Source organism: Nuphar pumila, chromosome 1 (assembly GCF_984573655.1).
Source record: "Nuphar pumila chromosome 1, dmNupPumi1.hap1.1, whole genome shotgun sequence".
In the NCBI taxonomy this organism is placed as follows: domain Eukaryota; kingdom Viridiplantae; phylum Streptophyta; class Magnoliopsida; order Nymphaeales; family Nymphaeaceae; genus Nuphar; species Nuphar pumila.
In genome coordinates this window covers 11,102,878-11,122,411 of record NC_143249.1, presented here as the reverse complement: position 1 = coordinate 11,122,411, position 19,534 = coordinate 11,102,878, and the positions used below count along the sequence as shown (strand labels likewise).

The window sequence follows — 19,534 nt, the reverse complement described above, 5'->3', positions numbered from 1 at the left end:
TAGAAAGCAATAAGGCAAGAAGGTAAAAAAGTAATTTTAATTGCTTAATTTAAGTTCGTCCATTGTCCTTTATCCAACTTTTCCCTACCTTGGGGGGGTTGTGGTTCTGCGTACGACGACGAGCGTAAGTGAGGACAAGCTCGGACCACAAAGTGCGAGCGTGCTCCGTTGCGCAATCTGCGAAGGTACAACATGTTAGTACGAAGAAAAAATGAAAGAAGAGGAAGGGACAGGGGCGCAGCCTCTGCCCGCTGTTCAGCTTGCAAAAGAAACAGGGACAGGGGGCGCACCCCTGCCGGCCTGTCGAAAGCAAAAGGGGCAAGGGCACGGCCCCTGCCTCCGACCGTTGGCCTGACCAGAAAGAAAGGGGAGGGTGCAGCAGCACCTTCCCTCTGCCAGAAGGGACGAAGGGAAGGCAACGTGCCCTCCCTTGCAAAGGAAAACGAAAAAGAGGGAGGGGATCTCCCCTGCCTACCAAAAAAAAAGAAGACAGGAGAAGGCGGGGGGTGAAGCCCCTGCATGACCAAAAAGGAGGCAGGGGGCTCCGCCCTTGCTTGAAAGAGAAGAAAGAGGCAAGGAGTCTCTCCCATGCCTGACGGAACATGAGAAGAGGCAGGGGCCTTGCCCCAGCCAAACGAACCACGACGGTGGCAGGGGCTTCGCCCCTGACTGACAAAACACAGAGAGGCAGGGAAGGGGTGCTCGGCTATAACGCCCCAAAATTTCGAACTTGTAAACCTTTTTTAAAACGGTTTAGAAGACTAGAAAATCTTTTTTCTTTTCAAAGTTTATTTATAAATTCAGCAGAAACATGTCTTTAAAAGAAAAGAGGGCAAGTCGACAATCTTGGGTACGTTAGCTAAAAGCGCATAAATGACAAAGGCATAGCTTGCAAATATCTAGATAAAAACATTCGTATTATAAACAGCTTTAAGTTGTACAAAATTTGGATTTCCTTAAGAAATCCATAACAAAAACCCAAAACGATCAGGACAAGAGTTGCGAGTGGTAACAGTGGATCTTGAAGACATCTCGCAATCGCGTCATCGCCTGCTAAGCATCTAATCATCACCTGTACCCGTAAAATGGGTTAGTTTCGTGAAAAACTAATAGGTGCACAAGTAGACAGAAATGTCTGAAAGAAGCATAAACAATTAATTATGCATGATGAGTAACTAAGCAGTTATTGAATTAACATGAGCAGTTTAATAGCATGTGTGAAAGTCTAACTAGCACATGCTACACATTATATCAAAGCATTTAACAGTGAATTGAAAATTACTGAGCATTAAGCAAAACAACAATTCTATGCTTAATAGGTAGAGTGCACAAGTTACTTTATGTTTCATCATTTACTGGCCTGCGGGTACACGTAGACGCGATTCGTAGAAACAACTTAGTGTAACGACCCCAACTCATCCACTCGAAAATGCGGATTTTTTTTTTTTTTTTTAAATATTCCCAAAGACCTGGGGCCTTTACAGTTCCACTCACCGCTGGATAACCACACACCACGATAGAGCTTACACTTATCTTCCAAACCAACATCAAAACATTATTCATTTATTGAAAAACTGATAAACATGTCTAGAGACACTTGCATAATGAATTACTGAAAGTGCAACATCAATTAATAGAACCAAAAAGGAAAACAAAAGTAAAGCCATGATGTCCCTCTAAGATGTATCCAGCAAGTGCGTAACACCCGTGACTTGCCCAGACACCAGTCGCTTCAATGAGTTTCTGCTCCTGTGAAAACCATAAAAAGGAGGGGTCAGAAATCCAAAGGATTCTGCGTACAGATCCCTCTAATGAAAATAAATGAGCATAAAGAACACAAGTACAATTTTATGCAATTCTCCTTGAGGAAAAGCAATTATTACATCTACTCAATCCAACTTAAGCATCCATGCAACATCATTTAAGTATGCATAAACTTTAATCAATAACAGGTATTCACTTTGAGTAAGCAGGGTATTCTACATACATTAAAGAGTAGCCATCACCCATCAACGACATATATCAGGGAAAAGAAACAGACCATGCCTGATCTAATGCATAGCAAAATTATGCATGATATATGTGTAATGTATGAACACCTTATTTTCTTTTATTTGAGTTCATGTTTCCATATGCATGCCCTATTAAATGCATACAATGTTAAGTTCCTCTTTTTAATTCCATCGCCCGCGGATACACCAAACGGGTAAAATCCCCGAGGTCAAGTTAGGTTCCCAGAGTAGCTTAGCACACAATTTATATTTTATTACTGGGTTCCCACTTAGCTCTCGACCGAATCACCTTCGGAACATTAGACCTTCCACATCTAATGTCGGGGACACAAGGGACACCCCACGCCCACAAGTGTCACTTCCTTGGTACCATAACCTCACAGTTGTGACTAACACACCACTCCCGGGTAAAGTGGTGGATTCTCCCTAAAACCGTGGCCAGGAGAAGAACCTCAATATCGGGTTCAGGGGCAACAACGCACACGGAGTTTTTGTATCCTCACAGTCTCCCCAAGACCGGATAGTTAAGATTCTCATACTCCAGATGAGATATCTCACAAAGTATATTACACTGTTCTTGTTTCATCATATTTTTATTAAAGTCGATTCTTTAAGTTTACAACCCCATATGCAAAAGTAAAGTGAAAACCCGCATCCTCCCTTGCGGGAACCCTTACGGGACTCCAGCCCGTGAGGACAACGGGAACAGTGTAGTAGTGTGCCCTACCAACTTGTGTGGTTTGAGTGATGCTATTAAACATATCATTTTTACATTCTCACTACGTGTATTACCTCCATCACATATGGGTATCCACCAATACATATCTCCTGTGAGTATGTGCACGCGAATAAACCCCGCAATTTCGCATACTTATGTTAAATGAGACATCAATAGTCTAGTAGAAACATGACTATACATTTTACACGCATACTCATAACACTACTCATTCCCATCAAAATGTACATCTATTAAAAACTCATACTCCTCCTGTCAAACCGAACAATATATCACTGAAGAAGAAAAGCAGGAATCATATATTATTTTATTTTTTTTATTTTTATTTTTATTTTATAAACAAATCCAGCCCAGCCGACCTTGTCGGCTGGGTCTGACAGCATATGCACAGGCCCGGTCTGGGCCTGTGTATGCTGTCAAGACCTAAACAGCATAAAGAAAATCCCCTTTATGAAATTCTGTATATATATTATTTCTTTTTAATCCTGCGAAACCCAGCCGACCCTATCGGTCGGGCCCAACAGAATACACACAGACCCAGTTTGGGCATGTGTGTGCTGCGAGTAAACAACATCTTACATGTTTAACAACTATTTATGTATATATTTTCCTATAACATCTGTACCACAAGCCAGCAAAATCAAGTCATTCATCACATGGAATAGACTACAGATTTCTCTCTAATTTAACTGTACCATGAAGACATTATTTCGATAATATTCAATCATATGTAAGAAAAATAAAGAAAGCAAGAGTGTGAATGGATAACATGATTTCAAGCCCATCTCAAGCGAAACTCCATCCTGAAAGAACATGAACTGTACTATCAGCCTAGTGTGATCTCAGCCCACGACAACAAGGTAAAAATAAGCAGGCCAATATACACAGTTGAAGTCTTAAACAAAGCACAAGCTGCATTGTAAAAAGGCAATCCAACATAGGTTCATAAACACCCATTACTTGGTGGAACAACTCAGCGTGAACCCGACACGGATGTGTCCCTAATCATATGTAGAATTCTCCCCCTACTTCCATTTAGACTATTCCAGAATATGCAAGAAGCTACGCAGGGTTTTATCCATGGGTCCTAACATAAAAGGAATCCCACTACCGATACCCAGCCCATAGCCCCTTAAGAAAGTTTCTTAACGTAAGCCCACAATTCCAGATTTTTCCTTTACAGACAAACAAAAATTATCACTATTGAAAAACATGCACAGGCTGATCAAATTTATGAAACATACAAAAAAAGAAATGACTAACGTCACATTCGAGTCAAAGATGTCAATGCACTTATCAATGCCAAGCAAGAACATCAGAATACTGAACCTAAAACCCTTTTTTTTTTCTTTGTTTTTTTTTTCTTTGCTTTACCTGAGATCCCAGGCCAACACCCAGCCGATTGACTGAGTCGGTTGGGCCTGCCCTGGCCTTGCCACAACCAGCACCTGTACCCAACCAACCGGGTCGGTTGGGTCCCTGCCAAAACTAACACCACGCCCAGCCGACTGCGTCGGCTGGGCCTGTCGCCTACCACCATCAACTAAAGTGATGACCCCAAATCCCCTTTATTTTTATTTTTCAAGGTTTCCATCCTAAGGAAAAACACAAAATCGAACCAGGGTTTCGATTTCTCATCCATTTCCATGAGAGGGGATCCGTACCTCTTACGGTGATTTTCCGGTGGCCGGAGACGGCTGTCGCAGAGGGGTGCCGACTGGTGACGCTCCTTCCAACCGCCGTGAAGGGAGATGCTCGAGGGGCCCTTGACGCCTGTGGTTGGCCGGTGATGGGCTCCTTCCTCCGGCGTGCGCACACACAGCGAGAGAGAGAGAGAGAGAGATCTTTGGGGAAACAAAAGCGAGAGGGGGAAACCCACCCGAGAGCCCCCCCTGCTTTTGAAAGGGATAGCCCGACAAGGTCGGGGCCGAACCTCCCGCCGGCGGCTGCGCCTCAAGGCCTCCTCCCCCATGCGATACCGTTAGGGTTCTCTCTCAGAACCCTAACCTCTGAGTCCCTCTTTTGCTCCAGACTTATCGGGCAACCCTTATCGGGTTGCCCCTTCTTCTACTTTTTTTTTTCCAGATTTTATCGGGCAACCCTTATCGGGTTGCCCCTTACACTTATAAGCCCTGTTACACAAGGCTCGGCTCGGGTCCGGACCCGAGACCCGTAAGCCAACCCCAATGATATGGATCCACAGTTGGATCCAAATGGATCCAACTGGGGATCCCCAGATTAACCTTATAAAAAAAAATTATTTTATTATTTTTATTTCCTTTTTTGTTGACACTATTTATAACTGCTTGCCCCTTTATGGGTCCTAGATCCGAAATGTGGATCTAGGCCCAAATTGCATATTTTATTTTTTTGAAATATTTTGTAAGATAAACAAAAATTTAGTAGCAACATTTTTCGGTTTTTACATCCTTTCCCCCTAAAAAGAATTTCGTCCTCGAAATTAGAACGTACCAAATAAATGAGGGTACTGCTGACGCATAGCCGCCTCAGGTTCCCAAGTGCACTCATCCAGCCCGTGATGCTGCCAACGCACTTTTACGAACGAAATCGTCCTATTTCGCAGCGTCTTTTCTTGATGGTCTACAATCTCTGCTGGCTTTTCCTCCGCAGTCAAGTCAGGTTGCACCTCGATCACCTCATAGTGAATCACATGTGAGGGGTCAGGTATATATCTTCTCAACATCGAGACATGAAATACGTCATGGATCTGCAAAAACTGGGGAGGGAGTGCTATTCGGTATGCGGTCTCCCCAACGCGCCCGAGAATCTCGAAAGGTCCAACATATCGAGGACTCAGCTTCCCCTTCTTTCCAAACCTGAAGACACTCTTCGTAGGCGAAATTCGAACAAACACATGATCGCCTACCTCAAACTTGAGCTCCCTGCGTCGCTGATCAGCATAGCTTTTCTGCCTGCTCTGTGCTGCAATCAATCGCTGCCGGATTAAACGCACCTGGTACGGGGCCATGCCAATACTGGCATGAAAACTGTTATTGTACGAAAACTCTGCCAACTTCACATGTTTGTCCCAATCGCCTGCCCAATCTAAAGCACATGCTCTCAGCATATCCTCAAGCGTCTGGATCGTACGTTCTGACTGTCCATCCGTCTGCGGGTGGAACGCAGTGCTAAACTTCAATGTTGTGCCTAAAGCTTTCTGAAGCTGGCGCCAAAATCGAGATGTGAAACGCGGATCTCGATCTGACACTATCGAACGTGGCACCCCATGAAGTCTAACTATCTCATCAACGTAAAGGTTGGCCAAACTTTCCAAACTCTGACTGATTCTAATTGGAAGGAAATGGGCACTCTTTGTCAACCGATCTACTACTACCCATATGGCATCTCGTTGTCGTCGGGTCGTAGGTAACCCTACTATGAAATCCATCGAGATGTCGTCCCACTTCCACTCTGGAATCTCAAGTGGCTGCAGAAGTCCACCAGGTCTTTGGTGCTCAATCTTCACCTGCTGACAGGTAAGACACCGGGACACGAACTCCGCGATGTCCCGTTTCATCCCATTCCACCAATAAGTCCTCTGAAGATCTTTGAACATTTTAGTAGAACCAGGGTGAACGGAAAATCTCGATCTGTGAGCTTCACTCATCAGCTCTTCCCGTAACGCTTTTGGAACCCACCATCTGTCTCCGAACATGATGGTTCCGTCCTCCTCTCGACGAAGCTGCGCTTCTGGCTTTTGGGCACTCTCACAAAGCTTCTCAAAATCCGGGTCGGCTGACTGGAGCTCCTCGATCCGATCTATGATCTCCGGTCTTGCCTGCATCCCCGCACAAATGATGCGTCCAGAATCTCCTGCAAATGGCTGCCATCTGACCAGCTCCTCGACCAAATTCCAACTGCGTCCGATCAGGCTAGCAGTTGTGACCGTCGTCTTTTTGCTAAGTGCGTCTGCCACCACATTCGCCTTGCCCGGATGGTAAGCGATGGAGAAGTCATAATCCTTCAAGAACTCCAACCACCTCCACTGCCTCAAATTCAAATCCCTTTGAGTGAAAATATATTTGAGGCTCTTGTGATCGGACATAACCTCAAATTGTTCCCCATAAAGGTAGTGGCGCCAAATCTTTAATGCGAAGACTACTGCCGCCAACTCCAAATCATGCGTGGGATAATTCTTCTCGTGTACTTTCAATTGTCTAGAAGCATACGCTATAACCTTGCCATGTTGCATGAGGACACAACCCAGTCCGGTCCCGGAAGCATCACTGTACACAACGAAACCACCTGCCCCAGAGGGCAATGTCAAAACGGGAGCAGTGGTCAACCTATTCTTCAACTCTTGAAAACTGTCCTCACATCGAGGTGACCACACGAACTTTACTCCTTTCTGTAACAGTCGAGTCATAGGGGCAGCTATACGTGAGAAGTCTTGAATAAATCGACGGTAGTAGCCCGCCAATCCCAAGAAGCTTCTGATATCAGTCACCGTCTTTGGTTGCTCCCATGACAACACAGCCTCCACCTTGGCTGGGTCAACCTCAACTCCTCTCTCGGAAATTACGTGACCGAGAAACATTACTCTATCAATCCAAAACTCGCACTTTGAGAACTTAGCATAGAGTTGATGTTCCCTCAGTGTTTGTAATACGATTCGTAGATGTTCTCGGTGTTCTTCTACACTCTCTGAGTAAATCAGAATGTCATCTATGAACACGATGACAAACGAGTCCAACCACAAACTAAAAACCCGATTCATCAGGTCCATAAACGCCGCAGGGGCATTTGTAAGTCCAAAGGACATCACTAGAAACTCATAATGCCCATATCTGGACCTAAATGCCGTTTTTGGAATGTCCTCCGTCTTGATTCTCAACTGATGATACCCAGAACGAAGGTCAATCTTCGAGAACACCTTTGCCTTCCTCAGCTGATCAAACAGATCGTCAATCCTCGGCAGTGGGTACTTGTTCTTCACCGTCACTTGGTTTAGCGTACGGTAATCGATACAAAGTCGCATTGAGCCGTCCTTTTTCTTAACAAAGAGGACTGGTGCACCCCAAGGGGACACACTTGGTCTAATAAATCCTTTGTCAAGAAGCTCCTGCAACTGCTTCTTCAATTCTACTAACTCTGCAGGTGCCATGCGATACGGAGCTCGAGAAACAAGTGTTGTTCCAGGCACTAGCTCGATTGAGAACTCGATTTCCCGATATGGCGGTAAGCCCGGCAAATCCTCTGGAAAGACGTCCGGGAACTCACGAACAACATCTAACTGCTCCAAGGGTGTCGCCTGACTATCTTGAGCAGAAACACTGGCCAGAAACATCATGCAACCTTGTTTGTGGTACTTGAGGACCTTCAAAGCTGAGACGACTCTCACCCCGTCGGTCGGTCTCGTTGAATGACGCAATAACGTAGACAAATTGGGACGCTCCAAGATAACCTTCTTACCCCGACACTGGAGGGTCGCATTATGCTTGGGCAACCAGTCCATGCCCAAAATGACATCATAAAATGTCATATCTAAAATGACCAAATCGGCAGACAAATCATGGCCTTCTATAACCACACAAACTGCTGGGAAATATTTCCCGCAGGAGGAGGATGCACCCATGGGTGACCACATCCAGAGCCCTTTCGAGGCTAGAAGGTACCAAATCAAGCAACTTTGCAAACGAAGAAAAAATAAAGCTGTGTGTTGCACCAGAATCAAACATCACACGTGCAAAGTGTTCAGCAACTAAGAATATACCTTCGATCAGATCAGACTGATGGCCCTGAGTAGCTGTTGTAGCCGCGTAGACTCGCCCATTGGTTCTGCGCTGATCTTGTTGTTGTTGTTGCCTCTGTTGTCGCTGTTGTGGTGGTTGCTGTCCTCCCGGAACCGCAGGCTTGTTCGGACAGAAAGGAGCGATGTGCCCAGGTTGCTGACACTGAAAACAGACCCCCTTGAACATAGGGCAAAAGCCAGGTTGATGGTTCTTGCCGCACTTGCGACACACTGGCAGGGCCCTTCCCTGTTGCCTCTGCTGCTGGAATCGATTGTGTTGTCGCCCATCATGGGTCCGTTGTTTCTTGCCACCTTGAACCCTTCCGCCTGCTGGTGGATTCTTCCTTGCCGTGCCCGAAAAACCATCTCCATTGCCACCCCCTTTCTTAATTGTAGCCCTGGACTTCTCCCAATCTTTAGTCAGAACGGTAGCCGACTCAATCGCATCGGCCAAAGTAGTAGGTCGACTCGTCAAGACGCGGGTCCGCAACCCATCCTTCAATCCGTGCACATACTTCCCCGCCCTTGCTTTCTCACTCTTGAAGAGGTTCGGACAGTACCTCTCGAGGTTCCGGAACCTTGTAGTGTAGTCCGCTAGACTCATGGTCCCCTGAGTCAAATCGAGGAACTCTCGTTGCATCTGTTCCTCGGCATAGGAGGGAAAGTATGCATCCAGAAACTCCTCTCTGAACGTCTCCCAGGGAATCTCGTCCCAGTCAGCGAACTTCACCCTTCGCAGGGTGTCCCACCACTTCTTGGCATCGCCCTTCAAACGGTACGTGCCAAAAGATGTCTTTCTGTCCTCAGGGACAGATAGGACGTCGAACGCCCGCTCCACCTCCTCAACCCAGTTCTCCGCTGCCTCTGGGTCTGTCTTTCCTGAAAAAGTTGGCGGATCCAACTTCAGGAACCTTTCGAAGAAAGCGCCGCCCACGTTTGGAACAACATTGACAGGTGGGTCGCGAGTTGTTGCTTGTGCGGCTGCCTGTGCAGCTGCCAAGGCAACCTGTGCCGCTTGAGCAACCTGTGCCGCCTGCGCAGCCTGTGCCGCTTGCGCAGCCTGAGCCGCTTGCACGGCCTGTGCTGTCTGTGCCGCCTGAGCCATCATGGTCTCGGTCAAGGTGTGGATGGCTTCCATCATAAAATCTCTTTGCTCCTGCCAGTTTGCGGGAGCAGCAGTAGAAGACGAGGCACCTCTGTGAGTATACGACATCTACAACACACGTGCATTTCACAAATTAGACCCTCTCTGATTCTACCCCTCTTGGGTTGATACCGAACAACTATATATTTTTAGTGTATTCTATAATAAAGTTTACTCCTACATACAATCAAGCATACTAAATATCAATGCTTAGATAAAAGTACTTAAATAACCTTATCAGTGAAGACGACTGCTCTGGAGTACGAGGCACGACTTGCTGATACTTCAGGACATGGCTCACTTTCAAAAATTAAAATTTATTGCAAAAATGATGATAAAAGTGTAAGATATTGTGGTGGCTCTGATACCAAACCTGTAACGACCCCAACTCATCCACTCGAAAATGCGGATTTTTTTTTTTTTTTTTAAAATATTCCCAAAGACCTGGGGCCTTTACAGTTCCACTCACCGCTGGATAACCACACACCACGATAGAGCTTACACTTATCTTCCAAACCAACATCAAAACATTATTCATTTATTGAAAAACTGATAAACATGTCTAGAGACACTTGCATAATGAATTACTGAAAGTGCAACATCAATTAATAGAACCAAAAAGGAAAACAAAAGTAAAGCCATGATGTCCCTCTAAGATGTATCCAGCAAGTGCGTAACACCCGTGACTTGCCCAGACACCAGTCGCTTCAATGAGTTTCTGCTCCTGTGAAAACCATAAAAAGGAGGGGTCAGAAATCCAAAGGATTCTGCGTACAGATCCCTCTAATGAAAATAAATGAGCATAAAGAACACAAGTACAATTTTATGCAATTCTCCTTGAGGAAAAGCAATTATTACATCTACTCAATCCAACTTAAGCATCCATGCAACATCATTTAAGTATGCATAAACTTTAATCAATAACAGGTATTCACTTTGAGTAAGCAGGGTATTCTACATACATTAAAGAGTAGCCATCACCCATCAACGACATATATCAGGGAAAAGAAACAGACCATGCCTGATCTAATGCATAGCAAAATTATGCATGATATATGTGTAATGTATGAACACCTTATTTTCTTTTATTTGAGTTCATGTTTCCATATGCATGCCCTATTAAATGCATACAATGTTAAGTTCCTCTTTTTAATTCCATCGCCCGCGGATACACCAAACGGGTAAAATCCCCGAGGTCAAGTTAGGTTCCCAGAGTAGCTTAGCACACAATTTATATTTTATTACTGGGTTCCCACTTAGCTCTCGACCGAATCACCTTCGGAACATTAGACCTTCCACATCTAATGTCGGGGACACAAGGGACACCCCACGCCCACAAGTGTCACTTCCTTGGTACCATAACCTCACAGTTGTGACTAACACACCACTCCCGGGTAAAGTGGTGGATTCTCCCTAAAACCGTGGCCAGGAGAAGAACCTCAATATCGGGTTCAGGGGCAACAACGCACACGGAGTTTTTGTATCCTCACAGTCTCCCCAAGACCGGATAGTTAAGATTCTCATACTCCAGATGAGATATCTCACAAAGTATATTACACTGTTCTTGTTTCATTATATTTTTATTAAAGTCGATTCTTTAAGTTTACAACCCCATATGCAAAAGTAAAGTGAAAACCCGCATCCTCCCTTGCGGGAACCCTTACGGGACTCCAGCCCGTGAGGACAACGGGAACAGTGTAGTAGTGTGCCCTACCAACTTGTGTGGTTTGAGTGATGCTATTAAACATATCATTTTTACATTCTCACTACGTGTATTACCTCCATCACATATGGGTATCCACCAATACATATCTCCTGTGAGTATGTGCACGCGAATAAACCCCGCAATTTCGCATACTTATGTTAAATGAGACATCAATAGTCTAGTAGAAACATGACTATACATTTTACACGCATACTCATAACACTACTCATTCCCATCAAAATGTACATCTATTAAAAACTCATACTCCTGTCAAACCGAACAATATATCACTGAAGAAGAAAAGCAGGAATCATATATTATTTTATTTTTTTTATTTTTATTTTTATTTTATAAACAAATCCAGCCCAGCCGACCTTGTCGGCTGGGTCTGACAGCATATGCACAGGCCCGGTCTGGGCCTGTGTATGCTGTCAAGACCTAAACAGCATAAAGAAAATCCCCTTTATGAAATTCTGTATATATATTATTTCTTTTTAATCCTGCGAAACCCAGCCGACCCTATCGGTCGGGCCCAACAGAATACACACAGACCCAGTTTGGGCATGTGTGTGCTGCGAGTAAACAACATCTTACATGTTTAACAACTATTTATGTATATATTTTCCTATAACATCTGTACCACAAGCCAGCAAAATCAAGTCATTCATCACATGGAATAGACTACAGATTTCTCTCTAATTTAACTGTACCATGAAGACATTATTTCGATAATATTCAATCATATGTAAGAAAAATAAAGAAAGCAAGAGTGTGAATGGATAACATGATTTCAAGCCCATCTCAAGCGAAACTCCATCCTGAAAGAACATGAACTGTACTATCAGCCTAGTGTGATCTCAGCCCACGACAACAAGGTAAAAATAAGCAGGCCAATATACACAGTTGAAGTCTTAAACAAAGCACAAGCTGCATTGTAAAAAGGCAATCCAACATAGGTTCATAAACACCCATTACTTGGTGGAACAACTCAGCGTGAACCCGACACGGATGTGTCCCTAATCATATGTAGAATTCTCCCCCTACTTCCATTTAGACTATTCCAGAATATGCAAGAAGCTACGCAGGGTTTTATCCATGGGTCCTAACATAAAAGGAATCCCACTACCGATACCCAGCCCATAGCCCCTTAAGAAAGTTTCTTAACGTAAGCCCACAATTCCAGATTTTTCCTTTACAGACAAACAAAAATTATCACTATTGAAAAACATGCACAGGCTGATCAAATTTATGAAACATACAAAAAAAGAAATGACTAACGTCACATTCGAGTCAAAGATGTCAATGCACTTATCAATGCCAAGCAAGAACATCAGAATACTGAACCTAAAACCCTTTTTTTTTCTTTGTTTTTTTTTTCTTTGCTTTTCCTGAGATCCCAGGCCAACACCCAGCCGATTGACTGAGTCGGTTGGGCCTGCCCTGGCCTTGCCACAACCAGCACCTGTACCCAACCAACCGGGTCGGTTGGGTCCCTGCCAAAACTAACACCACGCCCAGCCGACTGCGTCGGCTGGGCCTGTCGCCTACCACCATCAACTAAAGTGATGACCCCAAATCCCCTTTATTTTTATTTTTCAAGGTTTCCATCCTAAGGAAAAACACAAAATCGAACCAGGGTTTCGATTTCTCATCCATTTCCATGAGAGGGGACCCGTACCTCTTACGGTGATTTTCCGGTGGCCGGAGACGGCTGTCGCAGAGGGGTGCCGACTGGTGACGCTCCTTCCAACCGCCGTGAAGGGAGATGCTCGAGGGGCCCTTGACGCCTGTGGTTGGCCGGTGATGGGCTCCTTCCTCCGGCGTGCGCACACACAGCGAGAGAGAGAGAGAGAGAGAGATCTTTGGGGAAACAAAAGCGAGAGGGGGAAACCCACCCGAGAGCGCCCCCTGCTTTTGAAAGGGATAGCCCGACAAGGTCGGGGCCGAACCTCCCGCCTGCGGCTGCGCCTCAAGGCCTCCTCCCCCATGCGATACCGTTAGGGTTCTCTCTCAGAACCCTAACCTCTGAGTCCCTCTTTTGCTCCAGACTTATCGGGCAACCCTTATCGGGTTGCCCCTTCTTCTACTTTTTTTTTTCCAGATTTTATCGGGCAACCCTTATCGGGTTGCCCCTTACACTTATAAGCCCTGTTACACAAGGCTCGGCTCGGGTCCGGACCCGAGACCCGTAAGCCAACCCCAATGATATGGATCCACAGTTGGATCCAAATGGATCCAACTGGGGATCCCCAGATTAACCTTATAAAAAAAAATTATTTTATTATTTTTATTTCCTTTTTGGTTGACACTATTTATAACTGCTTGCCCCTTTATGGGTCCTAGATCCGAAATGTGGATCTAGGCCCAAATTGCATATTTTATTTTTTTGAAATATTTTGTAAGATAAACAAAAATTTAGTAGCAACATTTTTCGGTTTTTACATCCTTTCCCCCTAAAAAGAATTTCGTCCTCGAAATTAGAACGTACCAAATAAATGAGGGTACTGCTGACGCATAGCCGCCTCAGGTTCCCAAGTGCACTCATCCAGCCCGTGATGCTGCCAACGCACTTTTACGAACGAAATCGTCCTATTTCGCAGCGTCTTTTCTTGATGGTCTACAATCTCTGCTGGCTTTTCCTCCGCAGTCAAGTCAGGTTGCACCTCGATCACCTCATAGTGAATCACATGTGAGGGGTCAGGTATATATCTTCTCAACATCGAGACATGAAATACGTCATGGATCCCCAAAAACTGGGGAGGGAGTGCTATTCGGTATGCGGTCTCCCCAACGCGCCCGAGAATCTCGAAAGGTCCAACATATCGAGGACTCAGCTTCCCCTTCTTTCCAAACCTGAAGACACTCTTCGTAGGCGAAATTCGAACAAACACATGATCGCCTACCTCAAACTTGAGCTCCCTGCGTCGCTGATCAGCATAGCTTTTCTGCCTGCTCTGTGCTGCAATCAATCGCTGCCGGATTAAACGCACCTGGTACGGGGCCATGCCAATACTGGCATGAAAACTGTTATTGTACGAAAACTCTGCCAACTTCACATGTTTGTCCCAATCGCCTGCCCAATCTAAAGCACATGCTCTCAGCATATCCTCAAGCGTCTGGATCGTACGTTCTGACTGTCCATCCGTCTGCGGGTGGAACGCAGTGCTAAACTTCAATGTTGTGCCTAAAGCTTTCTGAAGCTGGCGCCAAAATCGAGATGTGAAACGCGGATCTCGATCTGACACTATCGAACGTGGCACCCCATGAAGTCTAACTATCTCATCAACGTAAAGGTTGGCCAAACTTTCCAAACTCTGACTGATTCTAATTGGAAGGAAATGGGCACTCTTTGTCAACCGATCTACTACTACCCATATGGCATCTCGTTGTCGTCGGGTCGTAGGTAACCCTACTATGAAATCCATCGAGATGTCGTCCCACTTCCACTCTGGAATCTCAAGTGGCTGCAGAAGTCCACCAGGTCTTTGGTGCTCAATCTTCACCTGCTGACAGGTAAGACACCGGGACACGAACTCCGCGATGTCCCGTTTCATCCCATTCCACCAATAAGTCCTCTGAAGATCTTTGAACATTTTAGTAGAACCAGGGTGAACGGAAAATCTCGATCTGTGAGCTTCACTCATCAGCTCTTCCCGTAACGCTTTTGGAACCCACCATCTGTCTCCGAACATGATGGTTCCGTCCTCCTCTCGACGAAGCTGCGCTTCTGGCTTTTGGGCACTCTCACAAAGCTTCTCAAAATCCGGGTCGGCTGACTGGAGCTCCTCGATCCGATCTATGATCTCCGGTCTTGCCTGCATTCCCGCACAAATGATGCGTCCAGAATCTCCTGCAAATGGCTGCCATCTGACCAGCTCCTCGACCAAATTCCAACTGCGTCCGATCAGGCTAGCAGTTGTGACCGTCGTCTTTTTGCTAAGTGCGTCTGCCACCACATTCGCCTTGCCCGGATGGTAAGCGATGGAGAAGTCATAATCCTTCAAGAACTCCAACCACCTCCACTGCCTCAAATTCAAATCCCTTTGAGTGAAAATATATTTGAGGCTCTTGTGATCGGACATAACCTCAAATTGTTCCCCATAAAGGTAGTGGCGCCAAATCTTTAATGCGAAGACTACTGCCGCCAACTCCAAATCATGCGTGGGATAATTCTTCTCGTGTACTTTCAATTGTCTAGAAGCATACGCTATAACCTTGCCATGTTGCATGAGGACACAACCCAGTCCGGTCCCGGAAGCATCACTGTACACAACGAAACCACCTGCCCCAGAGGGCAATGTCAAAACGGGAGCAGTGGTCAACCTATTCTTCAACTCTTGAAAACTGTCCTCACATCGAGGTGACCACACGAACTTTACTCCTTTCTGTAACAGTCGAGTCATAGGGGCAGCTATACGTGAGAAGTCTTGAATAAATCGACGGTAGTAGCCCGCCAATCCCAAGAAGCTTCTGATATCAGTCACCGTCTTTGGTTGCTCCCATGACAACACAGCCTCCACCTTGGCTGGGTCAACCTCAACTCCTCTCTCGGAAATTACGTGACCGAGAAACATTACTCTATCAATCCAAAACTCGCACTTTGAGAACTTAGCATAGAGTTGATGTTCCCTCAGTGTTTGTAATACGATTCGTAGATGTTCTCGGTGTTCTTCTACACTCTCTGAGTAAATCAGAATGTCATCTATGAACACGATGACAAACGAGTCCAACCACAAACTAAAAACCCGATTCATCAGGTCCATAAACGCCGCAGGGGCATTTGTAAGTCCAAAGGACATCACTAGAAACTCATAATGCCCATATCTGGACCTAAATGCCGTTTTTGGAATGTCCTCCGTCTTGATTCTCAACTGATGATACCCAGAACGAAGGTCAATCTTCGAGAACACCTTTGCCTTCCTCAGCTGATCAAACAGATCGTCAATCCTCGGCAGTGGGTACTTGTTCTTCACCGTCACTTGGTTTAGCATACGGTAATCGATACAAAGTCGCATTGAGCCGTCCTTTTTCTTAACAAAGAGGACTGGTGCACCCCAAGGGGACACACTTGGTCTAATAAATCCTTTGTCAAGAAGCTCCTGCAACTGCTTCTTCAATTCTACTAACTCTGCAGGTGCCATGCGATACGGAGCTCGAGAAACAAGTGTTGTTCCAGGCACTAGCTCGATTGAGAACTCGATTTCCCGATATGGCGGTAAGCCCGGCAAATCCTCTGGAAAGACGTCCGGGAACTCACGAACAACATCTAACTGCTCCAAGGGTGTCGCCTGACTATCTTGAGCAGAAACACTGGCCAGAAACATCATGCAACCTTGTTTGTGGTACTTGAGGACCTTCAAAGCTGAGACGACTCTCACCCCGTCGGTCGGTCTCGTTGAATGACGCAATAACGTAGACAAATTGGGACGCTCCAAGATAACCTTCTTACCCCGACACTGGAGGGTCGCATTATGCTTGGGCAACCAGTCCATGCCCAAAATGACATCATAAAATGTCATATCTAAAATGACCAAATCGGCAGACAAATCATGGCCTTCTATAACCACACAAACTGCTGGGAAATATTTCCCGCAGGAGGAGGATGCACCCATGGGTGACCACATCCAGAGCCCTTTCGAGGCTAGAAGGTACCAAATCAAGCAACTTTGCAAACGAAGAAAAAATAAAGCTGTGTGTTGCACCAGAATCAAACATCACACGTGCAAAGTGTTCAGCAACTAAGAATATACCTTCGATCAGATCAGACTGATGGCCCTGAGTAGCTGTTGTAGCCGCGTAGACTCGCCCATTGGTTCTGCGCTGATCTTGTTGTTGTTGTTGCCTCTGTTGTCGCTGTTGTGGTGGTTGCTGTCCTCCCGGAACCGCAGGCTTGTTCGGACAGAAAGGAGCGATGTGCCCAGGTTGCTGACACTGAAAACAGACCCCCTTGAACATAGGGCAAAAGCCAGGTTGATGGTTCTTGCCGCACTTGCGACACACTGGCAGGGCCCTTCCCTGTTGCCTCTGCTGCTGGAATCGATTGTGTTGTCGCCCATCATGGGTCCGTTGTTTCTTGCCACCTTGAACCCTTCCGCCTGCTGGTGGATTCTTCCTTGCCGTGCCCGAAAAACCATCTCCATTGCCACCCCCTTTCTTAATTGTAGCCCTGGACTTCTCCCAATCTTTAGTCAGAACGGTAGCCGACTCAATCGCATCGGCCAAAGTAGTAGGTCGACTCGTCAAGACGCGGGTCCGCAACCCATCCTTCAATCCGTGCACATACTTCCCCGCCCTTGCTTTCTCACTCTTGAAGAGGTTCGGACAGTACCTCTCGAGGTTCCGGAACCTTGTAGTGTAGTCCGCTAGACTCATGGTCCCCTGAGTCAAATCGAGGAACTCTCGTTGCATCTGTTCCTCGGCATAGGAGGGAAAGTATGCATCCAGAAACTCCTCTCTGAACGTCTCCCAGGGAATCTCGTCCCAGTCAGCGAACTTCACCCTTCGCAGGGTGTCCCACCACTTCTTGGCATCGCCCTTCAAACGGTACGTGCCAAAAGATGTCTTTCTGTCCTCAGGGACAGATAGGACGTCGAACGCCCGCTCCACCTCCTCAACCCAGTTCTCCGCTGCCTCTGGGTCTGTCTTTCCTGAAAAAGTTGGCGGATCCAACTTCAGGAACCTTTCGAAGAAAGCGCCGCCCACGTTTGGAACAACATTGACAGGTGGGTCGCGAGTTGTTGCTTGTGCGGCTGCCTGTGCAGCTGCCAAGGCAACCTGTGCCGCTTGAGCAACCTGTGCCGCCTGCGCAGCCTGTGCCGCTTGCGCAGCCTGAGCCGCTTGCACGGCCTGTGCTGTCTGTGCCGCCTGAGCCATCATGGTCTCGGTCAAGGTGTGGATGGCTTCCATCATAAAATCTCTTTGCTCCTGCCAGTTTGCGGGAGCAGCAGTAGAAGACGAGGCACCTCTGTGAGTATACGACATCTACAACACACGTGCATTTCACAAATTAGACCCTCTCTGATTCTACCCCTCTTGGGTTGATACCGAACAACTATATATTTTTAGTGTATTCTATAATAAAGTTTACTCCTACATACAATCAAGCATACTAAATATCAATGCTTAGATAAAAGTACTTAAATAACCTTATCAGTGAAGACGACTGCTCTGGAGTACGAGGCACGACTTGCTGATACTTCAGGACATGGCTCACTTTCAAAAATTAAAATTTATTGCAAAAATGATGATAAAAGTGTAAGATATTGTGGTGGCTCTGATACCAAACCTGTAACGACCCCAACTCATCCACTCGAAAATGCGGATTTTTTTTTTTTTTTTTTAAAATATTCCCAAAGACCTGGGGCCTTTACAGTTCCACTCACCGCTGGATAACCACACACCACGATAGAGCTTACACTTATCTTCCAAACCAACATCAAAACATTATTCATTTATTGAAAAACTGATAAACATGTCTAGAGACACTTGCATAATGAATTACTGAAAGTGCAACATCAATTAATAGAACCAAAAAGGAAAACAAAAGTAAAGCCATGATGTCCCTCTAAGATGTATCCAGCAAGTGCGTAACACCCGTGACTTGCCCAGACACCAGTCGCTTCAATGAGTTTCTGCTCCTGTGAAAACCATAAAAAGGAGGGGTCAGAAATCCAAAGGATTCTGCGTACAGATCCCTCTAATGAAAATAAATGAGCATAAAGAACACAAGTACAATTTTATGCAATTCTCCTTGAGGAAAAGCAATTATTACATTTACTCAATCCAACTTAAGCATCCATGCAACATCATTTAAGTATGCATAAACTTTAATCAATAACAGGTATTCACTTTGAGTAAGCAGGGTATTCTACATACATTAAAGAGTAGCCATCACCCATCAACGACATATATCAGGGAAAAGAAACAGACCATGCCTGATCTAATGCATAGCAAAATTATGCATGATATATGTGTAATGTATGAACACCTTATTTTCTTTTATTTGAGTTCATGTTTCCATATGCATGCCCTATTAAATGCATACAATGTTAAGTTCCTCTTTTTAATTCCATCGCCCGCGGATACACCAAACGGGTAAAATCCCCGAGGTCAAGTTAGGTTCCCAGAGTAGCTTAGCACACAATTTATATTTTATTACTGGGTTCCCACTTAGCTCTCGACCGAA

At 45.6% G+C, this 19,534-nt stretch overlaps 3 protein-coding genes across 4 annotated transcripts in view; all 3 read right to left on the bottom strand.

Moving 5' to 3' along the window:
* LOC149847962 (adenylate kinase family protein) overlaps positions 1-19,534 on the bottom strand; it is a 95,999-nt gene that overhangs the window by 11,289 nt on the left and 65,176 nt on the right. The gene's annotated exons all lie outside the window — the stretch shown is intronic.
* On the bottom strand, positions 1,733-11,584 carry LOC149847964 (uncharacterized). The gene is made up of 2 exons (XM_090010663.1): positions 8,483-11,584; positions 1,733-1,749 (listed from the first exon to the last, which is right to left on the bottom strand). Exons 1-2 carry the CDS (start codon positions 9,711-9,713, stop codon positions 1,733-1,735), a joined length of 1,248 nt encoding a protein of 415 aa, XP_089866789.1. The 5' UTR covers positions 9,714-11,584.
* LOC149847963 (uncharacterized) lies at positions 10,352-18,968 on the bottom strand. Its single transcript, XM_090010760.1, has 2 exons — positions 17,100-18,968; positions 10,352-10,368 (listed from the first exon to the last, which is right to left on the bottom strand). The coding sequence occupies exons 1-2, from the start codon at positions 18,328-18,330 to the stop codon at positions 10,352-10,354; spliced, it is 1,248 nt and encodes a 415-aa protein (XP_089866886.1). The 5' UTR covers positions 18,331-18,968.